Source organism: Leptonychotes weddellii, chromosome 5 (genome assembly GCF_054177405.1).
Source record: "Leptonychotes weddellii isolate Sample4059 chromosome 5, ASM5417740v2, whole genome shotgun sequence".
Lineage (NCBI taxonomy): Eukaryota > Metazoa > Chordata > Mammalia > Carnivora > Phocidae > Leptonychotes > Leptonychotes weddellii.
The window spans coordinates 106,866,626-106,875,318 of NC_138373.1; the positions used below are offsets into that span (position 1 = coordinate 106,866,626).

General features: G+C 48.5%; 2 protein-coding genes across 4 annotated transcripts in view; both read right to left on the bottom strand.

Annotated features, from left to right (window-relative positions):
• Positions 1-692, bottom strand: part of STAT2 (signal transducer and activator of transcription 2) — an 18,901-nt gene extending 18,209 nt beyond the window's left edge. For 2 of the 3 annotated variants that reach the window (XM_031036383.2, XM_006741021.3), the window contains exon 1: positions 534-692. The gene's annotated coding sequence lies outside the window, so the exon portion shown is untranslated. The remainder of the gene's footprint in view (positions 1-533) is intronic. The other variant, XM_081821871.1, reaches the window with a different exon arrangement.
• A 651-nt stretch (positions 693-1,343) lies between these two features.
• On the bottom strand, positions 1,344-4,927 carry APOF (apolipoprotein F). The gene is given in 2 exon segments (XM_081821873.1): positions 1,344-2,306; positions 4,502-4,927. A coding segment is annotated over 1 exon segment (846 nt). The 5' UTR covers positions 2,305-2,306; positions 4,502-4,927; the 3' UTR covers positions 1,344-1,458.
• Positions 4,928-8,693: the final 3,766 nt, after the last annotated feature.

An 8,693-nucleotide genomic window follows, 5' to 3' on the forward strand; every position in this document is an offset into this window, starting at 1 on the left:
TTTCTTTTTTAAGATTTTATTTATTTATTTGAGAGAGAGAGAGAATGAGAGACAGAGAGCATGAGAGGGAGGAGGGTCAGAGGGAGAAGCAGACTCCCTGCCGAGCAGGGAGCCCGATGCGGGACTCGATCCCGGGACTCCAGGATCATGACCTGAGCCGAAGGCAGTCGCTTAACCAACTGAGCCACCCAGGCGCCCTGTGCCTTATACTTCTTAACATAACAACGAAGGAAGTGAAATCGTATCTACCTTTAGACATCGTTTTTTTGGTGAGAATCAAAATTAAGACTAAGACCGGAAGGTAAAAGCATCGGCTAAGGGTATCGGAGGCTGCCGGGGAGTTTGGGAAGAGGGGTGTTAGGGTTGGAGAGCTGGGCTGGATGGGGAGATTCGGTTATGCAGCAGGAGACGGCTATTTCAACCTGGGGAGGAAGTTTTACCACTACGGGGCGTACCTCCGGGGCCTGCCGCCTTTCCCGCGTAGGAACTCGCGCCTGCACCCAGACCCCCGCACGCCCCCCCTGGGCCCGTACCTGGTAAGGGTCTCAATCCCAGCTTTCTCCAGCGGCTCAGGGCAAGGCTTCCGGCCGCAAAAGCTCGGGCGCGGGCTCCGCCCCCGGCTTCGACCCGCCCCTCAGATCCGCCCCCTTGTAGCTCACGGTCTGGGGCGGACGGCTGAACTCGGGAGCTCGCCATTCGCTGCCTGGCAACCCCGACGCTAGCTGCCATTCAGCCAAACTTTCCTAAGTCATTGGCGCCGCCACAAGTCCTCTCCCCGCGGGGCGGGACAAGAGGAGCCGAAACCGCACACCCCCAGCTCCAGCGATTGGTGGGAAAGCTCAACTACGCCCCGCCCCGTGTCCGCGGAGGGAGGAATCCGATTAATGGAATAGCCTGGGGCTATAACAGCTGATTTCCGAGAACCCTTGCCTTGGGAAGAAAACCGAGACTGGTCCAGGACGCGGCAGGCTGTAAGAGCTCCAGAAGAGGTGGGACCGGAATTTCGACACTTCGGGATAGGAAGGGACGAGCTGTAGTCATAAATATTTATTGATGGTACCTTGCTAAGAACTTGAGGTTCATTGTATCGTTTTTAATTGCCACAAAACCCATCCAGGTGAAAATGATTATCACTACTTTAGAGGTTTTAAAAAACCGAGTTTGGAGTAAAAGTTGTTACTGGTCAGTGATCACTGAGGCTCTTAGAAGTGGAGCCTGGATTCAAATCTAAATCCTCGGACTCCAAACCCCAAACTTTAAAATTCCTGCATTTTACAGCACTGCCTTCCTCCTTGATAACAAACCAGAGATTGGGATTTTGAACATACACACATTACAGCTTGTCAAAATATTAGATTTATTCATTTTGTGATGACCACCTTTTATATCCCAAGGCTGCCATTCCCAGGATCTAAGTCATAGCCATTATATAAGCCCTGAACTAATCAGGGAGGTGAACTAACACCAAAGGGCCATGGCAGTTGTTTCTTCCAAGTCACTCACATCTTAGGTCCCCCCCCAGTCCTCCATGCTGATCTCTGGCAGAGCGGTGTTTGCCTCTTTCCCATAGTAATACTGGATCAACTGTTCAATACCAGCCTTCACTGCAGGTTTAAGTGTAGCGCTGATTAGTCGTCCTGTGGGTCCCCCAGACAATCCAGCCATGGTCATCAGAAGGTCATAACCCATATCTATGACCCCATCTTGGCCTCGTTCCTTGGCCTTGTCTGAACAGTTCAGAGCAGCATAATACAAAGCTGTGCCGAGACTGTAGTAGGTTCCAATTGCTGGAAACAACCTGACTACATTGTGCACACCATGCTCCTGCTCCTGCTCACAGTCATTGGTAGGGAGGGAGCGTCGGGCTCTTTCTGGGCCTGGTTGCTCCCTGGCCAACAGCTGTAGAGCAGAGGCCAGGGCATCCACTGAAGCTGCCCTCCCTGTGCTTCTGCTTTTCTGGAGCTCTTGAAGATGTTGGATGAGTTTCTGTGTAGCTTTTACACCCCCCTGGCGGTACAGCTGAAGTTGCAGAGTCCAGACATCAGCCTGGCAACCAGCTTTCTCCAGGGCGATCACCAGTGGTAAGGCTACCAGGAACTTGGGTAGAGGAGCCATGTTGGTGAAGCCAGGCAGGGACTTTGGGAGCAGAGTCTGGCAGGACAAGGGGTCTGAGGAAGGTGGCCAGGATCTCAAGGATAAGGGAATATTTGTCCGGTTTCCATATGAAATGACATCCACAGGGGGCAGCAGGAGGTAGCAAAAAAGCAGCTCAACTTGTATCGTGATGAATCTGAGGTCACACATGTCTGAAACAGAATACACTGGGGAGGGGACAAACCAGAAACATACAAACCATTTCCCTAAGGGCTGTGGTCTGAAAGGAGCCCATGACTCAGGGCACACCTCATCCATCATCTCCAAACTTCTGTTATGTTTAAGTAAAGGCCCAAGAATCAGGAAATGCAGCCCAACTGTTCCCACTTGGCCTTCCCCATCTTCAAGTCACCAGAGACTTCCTCTGCTTTATTTCCACCCATTTACACGGGGCCCCAAATTACCACAAAGTTTATGTGAGGAGCGAGACTGTCTTGATAGGTTTGGTTGCTCCTCAATCCAGTTCTGCCCACTTCTCTGCCCCATGAAGAAAGGAGATATTTGCTTTCCCCCATAATCAGTAAGAGATGCAATCTCTGCAAATATTTGTCCATTTGTATTGGCTGCCCAAGCCTTGTCCCCTTGTCACACATTGACCTCAACACCTAAGACCCTGTTCTTTGGCATTTCTGACATGTCCCTGTCACTTTTCCACTCTAGCTCACGCTATGAGCTGGGAGACCCAGAGTCAGGAGAGATTAGATCTCTATGATTCTCTCTTATTGTATCTCTTTTCAGTTTAAGAATTAAATTAGTGAGCTACAGCATCTAGTTGGTTGGGGATTTAGTACAGGGTGGATGAATGCGAAAAAGGTTAAATTACCTCTCATGCTTAGTACATATTACATGCACAGTATATGATGACTGAAAGAAAAAAAAAAAAGCAAAATGGAATAAGAACTAGGGGCTGGGCAATACTAAGTGGGGAGGCTCAAGGCTAACACCAATCCCATGTGTGTTTTACCACTGGCATGAAATAAGGTACATCTGTCCTGAGTGGTCTTATACGTTTCTTTCTTTCTTTCTTTTTTAAGATTTTATTTGAGAGAGAGAGAGTGAGCACAGGAACAGGGGAGAGGGGCAGAGGGAGAGGGAGAAGCAGACTCCCCGCTGAGCAGGGAGCCCGATGCGGGGCTCGATCCCAGGACCCTGGGATCACGACCTGAGCCAAAGCAGACGCTTAACCGACTGAGCCACCCGGGCGCCCCTGGTCTTTTACATTTCTAACTACTTACTATGTCCCATCCTTAAACATAGTCCTGAGAAAAGATGCTTGTTGCCTAGGTGGCATTGAATATCTGAAGCCTAGACAAGTTCCTAAATGAATTTCTCCTTAAAGCACTCCCAGATAGCTGTGGAACTTTTGATAAATTATATTGTCATCATCCGTAGACACGCAGAGGTTCTTAACTTGGAGGGTGCTTCAGCTTTTTGCCTAGTTCTTCCGCACACTCCCAACACGCATTCCTGCAGCTCTAGGGGATACTGACAGCAACATCTTTGAACTGTGCCACCCGCAACATGGCAGATGGCTGGTAGACCAATCACGCCAATGTGTGTATTTACCACCAGCAATACATTCCTCAGGGTAAATAGCTGAGTGTTAGGTTCATCCAAGCTTCCCCGCAGGTCCCCCCAGATCCCTCAGAGTGACCTTAGTATTGCCAATGCTTTCCTCCTCATTGTGCTCTCCTCTCATGGAGAAGAGTTTCAGTGATGTCCTTTCCTCCCATCCTAACAAGCTGAAGCTGAGAATGTGGGCCTCAGTCGGGCAGCCAGCCTCCTCCAGGGCCACCCCCAGAGCCAAGTTGGATAGGTACTCAGGCAGAGGGGCTAAGGAGGAGGCAATGTGCAAGAGATCTGGGCAGGTCTTGGAATCTGGGAGAGGGAGCTGGCTGGAGAGTGTGTTCAGAGGATGGCCAATTTTTGTGAAAGATGGCTGGAAGTTCAGGGCCCTTTTCTGGGCATTTCTTGGAAAGACAGCCAATGGGAACAGCAAAACGCAGCAAAGGGGCACCTGGCTGGCCCAGTCGGTAGAGCATGAGACTCTTGATCTCGGGGTTGTAAGTTCGAGCCCTATGTTAGCTGTAGATATTACTTAAAAATAAAATCTAAAAAAACAAAAAGACACAGCAAAGGAGTAGCACAGCCTGGATCATGGTGGGTCAGCAGGAACAGCCCACAGGAAACAGGAAAGAAGTAGTTGTTGGGGTGGGAAGTGGGGAAAGGCTTGGGCCAAAGAGACACTAAGACTAGTCAAAGCTAGGAAGTGATTCTACCCCTGGAAACTTCAGGTAGCCTGGACATAGCTTCGCCCCCACCCTTACAAGCTGTGGGCAGTCCTCACCTGCTCCAGAAGGAAACAAGCCAGAGGAACAAGATGGTCCAAACACGTCCTTTCCTCGGTGCTTCTCTAATCTGAATGACAACTTCCTAGAGCTCACCTTCTCTACACCCCAGCCAAAAAAAGTTGGCCCTTCTGAAAACAGTGAAGGACATAATATTCACAAATATTTATCCACCTCTTCCTGGCTCAGGCTTTTCCCCCTCACCTTTGCCCCATGCTGACAAAAGGGCCATTGCCCTTTGTGGCTACTGCTTTTCCTGCCTCGTATCCCTATCACCCTAAGGATTTCTCTAGACCTAAACCTAGATCAGGAAAAATTCCTCAGTCTCTTCTGGGGAGGCAGGGAGGCAAAAGGCAGGGATGCCAATGATTTCTGGGCAGGAGACCCCAAAACAGTTCTTATTCAATGGACTTACCAGGTAGAAAAATGAGAAAATAGAACCTACTGGCAAGTCAGATCAAATCAGAGCAACTTTTGTTTTTATCTTGTTATACCAGCGCAATACCCTAATTAAACACATTCATTACCCTGATAGGACCTCTTTCTAAGCCTGTATCAGTGTAGGAATTGATCTTCATTTCTTATTTCTAGGGGTCGAGATGAGAAACTGTAGTCTGGAAAATAGAGAATGATGGCATATGGTGCCTCCTAAAAACTGGTACAGAGATCCCATCATTTTGCCATCCAGGTTCCACACTGGTACTATAACCTATCTCTGGCAGACGGCCAAAGGCATTATTAGGCTCATGAACAAATCCCAGGCTCCTTCTATCTTACTCCCTCCTCTCAGCCCCAGGAGGAGCCCTAAGGAGCAAAAAGAAACCAGGGGGAAAAAGTTTTCTAGAACAAGAGGAGTAAGTCTTCAGGGAGCTACTGGGACACAATCCTAAACTTGAGAGAGCGAAGAATTGGATCTAGAGGCATCCAACACTGTGGCCTGAAATTCCTGGACTCTAAATCCACAGAGCACCTCAAGGCTCTGCTCCTTCTGGACAGCTCAGGGAAGTTTTTCGACCCTGTCAGATTCTCCCATTTCTGACTTGAGTTCACCATCAATAACTGGGCCTATCCTCGTATCCAGTTTGTTAGTCAGCATCAGCATCATCATCCCCCTCCAGGTGAAAATGGCTTTTGGTTGAAATTCCTCCAATTTCCAACACTAGTGCCTTGGGAGTGACAGGGGAGAGAGAAAAGAATTGTAAACATGGTAGGGGGAGGAAAAGTGGTGATGAGTTTGTCTCCAGGACCAAGGAGAAAAATGACAGAAGGATGATGGCAAAAGCAGATTCCCCTCCCCGCCTCCCCGCCTCCCTACCTTTGCTCCTGTCCTTGTCTTCCACCTGTTCCTCATCAATTCCCATCAGCTGTCAGCTGATTTTTTTTGGTTGCTGTCTCAATTAGTAGAGGGTTTTTTTTAGTAGTTTATTTTTTACTTTTTTTTTTTTTTTAGATTTATTTATTTGAGAGAGAGAATGAGAGAGAGAGAGCACATGAGAGAGGGGAGGGTCAGAGGGAGAAGCAGACTCCCTGCTGAGCAGGGAGCCCGATGCAGGACTCGATCCTGGGACTCCAGGATCATGACCTGAGCTGAAGGCAGTCGCTTAACCAACTGAGCCACCCAGGCGCCCAAATAAATAAAATCTTAAAAAAAAAATAAATTTTAAAGAAGAGAACATTCGTGATTCAGGGCACTTGGGTAGTTCAGTTGGTTAAGCATCCGACTCTTGATTTCAGCTCAGGTCCTGATCTCAGGGTCGTGAGTCTCCAGTCCCATGTGGAGCCCCGCATCGGGCTCTGGGCTCAGCACGGAATCTTTTTCCTCCCTCTCCCTCTGCTACTCCCCCCGCTTGCCCTCTCTCTCCCTCAAATATGTAAATCTTAAAAAAAGAAAAGAACATTCATGATTATGGGAAGAGGGCAAAATATCAACATAAACAGGAGTTTGGGAGAAGTTGACTCCAACTCTCAAGAATGACTTTGAGGGGTTCAAGACTTCAATGGAGGAAGTCACTGCAGATGTGGTGGAAATTGCAAGAGAACTAGAATAAGCAGCGGAGACTGAAGATGAGTTGTTGCAATCTCATGATAAAACTTTCCTGGATGGGGCGCCTGGGTGGCTCAGTTGGTTAAGTGACTGCCTTCGGCTCAGGTCATGATCCTGGAGTCCCTGGATCGAGTCCCGCATCAGGCTCCCTGCTCGGCAGGGAGTCTGCTTCTCCCTCTGACCCTCCCGACCCTCCCCCCTCTCATGTGCTCTCTCTCTCAGTCTCTCTCTCTCAAATAAATAAATAAAATCTTTAAAAAAAACAAACAAACAAAAAAAACTTTCCTGGATGAGTAGGTGTTTCTTATGGATGAGCAAGGAGGGTGGTTTCTTGAGATGGAATTGACTCCCGGTAAAGATGCTGTGAAGATTATTGAAACGACAGCAAAGAAGTTAGAATACTACATAAACTTAGTTGATAAAGCAGTAGCAGGGTTTGAGAGGATTGACTCCAATTGTGAAAGAAGTTCTACTGTAGGTAAAATGCTATTGAGCAGCATCGCATGCTACGGAGATATCATTCATGAAAGGAAGAGTCAATCAATGCACCAAACTTGTGTTATTTTAAGAAATTGCCACAATGGGGGTGCCTGGGTGGCTCAGTCGGTTGGGCGTCTGACTCTTGGTTTGGGCTCAGGACATGATCCCGGGGTCCTGGGATTGAGCCCCGCATCGGGCTCCCTGCTCAGCCGGGAGTCTACTTCTCCCTCTGCCCCTCCCCCCGCTCATGCTAGCTCTATCTAATAAATAAATAAAATCTTTTTTTAAAAAAATTCAAAACTATGGGGTAAATAAATGGAAAAGGACAGCAATACCTCTGTACCCAAGTAAATGGTCTATACTTGGTAAGAGAAACTGGTAGAAAAAATTGGGGCTGGAAGTTTCAAAGATGGCTAACAGGTCAGGGCCCCTTTCTGGGCATTTCTTGGAAAGACGGCCAGTGGGGACAGCAAGACACAGCCGAGGAGCAGGCAGAGCCCTGCTGAAAAGCAGCAGTGCTCAGGCTGGCAAGTGGGGAAAGGCTGGGCATAAAGATCTACCAAGACCGGTCTGAGCTGGGAAGTGTCTCAGCCCTTGGAAACTTCACTTATCCTTGAGATAGCTTCACCTCTACCTTTAGGGGCTGTGGGAGGAAAAAAAACACCAAGTTGGAGGAACAAGATAGTCCAAACGCATCCTTCACCTAGGGTTCTCCCTGATCTGAATCCTTATTTCCTGAATCTCTCCTTCACCCTACCTTAGCCAGAAACACAGGGAGCCAGAAAGCTGACGGTTTCCAAGAATTGGGAAGGACATGACATTTGTAAGCTTTATCCATTCTCTTTCTTGCCCAGACTTTATCCTCCACTCTGCCCCAAGGTGGAGAACTGGCTTTTGCTCCTTTGTGGCTCCAGCTTCTTCCTGCTGCGGACATTTGTCACCCCGAAGATTTATCCTAGACAAAGGATCAGGAGGTGAGAATGTTTTCGTGTCTTCCGTAGGGAAGGCAGGAGAAAAGGGACGGGAGATGGTTTCTTTTAGCCCGAAGAGTTAAAAGTTCTTCTTCCGAGAACATAGCAGGTGGAAGGCTGGGGTCCTTGGACAGATTGGCACGTCATATCAACGTTGGCAACTTTCAATTTAATTAGACACGTTTAATTTAATACCAAACACATTCATCATCTAGCAAGTACTGCATCCTAACCCTACCTCAACTGCAGGAATTAGGTTCAATATGGTGTCTAGGGGGTGATCACAGGAAAGAAACGAGCCTGGGAGCATCTGGGGTCTTTTAAAAATGGTGCAACACCCCCACCCGTCATGTCACAATGCTCCCCATCTGGTGCTGTGACCCACCTCTAGCAGAAAGCCGAAAGGGGGGCGCCTGGGTGGCTCAGTCGGTTGAGCGACTGCCTTCGGCTCAGGTCATGATCCTGGAGTCCCGGGATCGAGTCCCGCGTCGGGCTCCCTGCTCGCGGGGAGTCTGCTTCGTCCTCAGACCCTCCCCCTCTCATGCTCTCTCTCTATCACTATCTCTCTCAATAAATAAATAAAAATCTTTAAAAAAAGAAAGAAAGCCGAAAGGGGTCCAAGGTGCCTTCTATATGTTGCTCACGTCTCCCATTTGATAAGGGGCGCTATGAACCCAAAGAAATGGATCCTAGAAG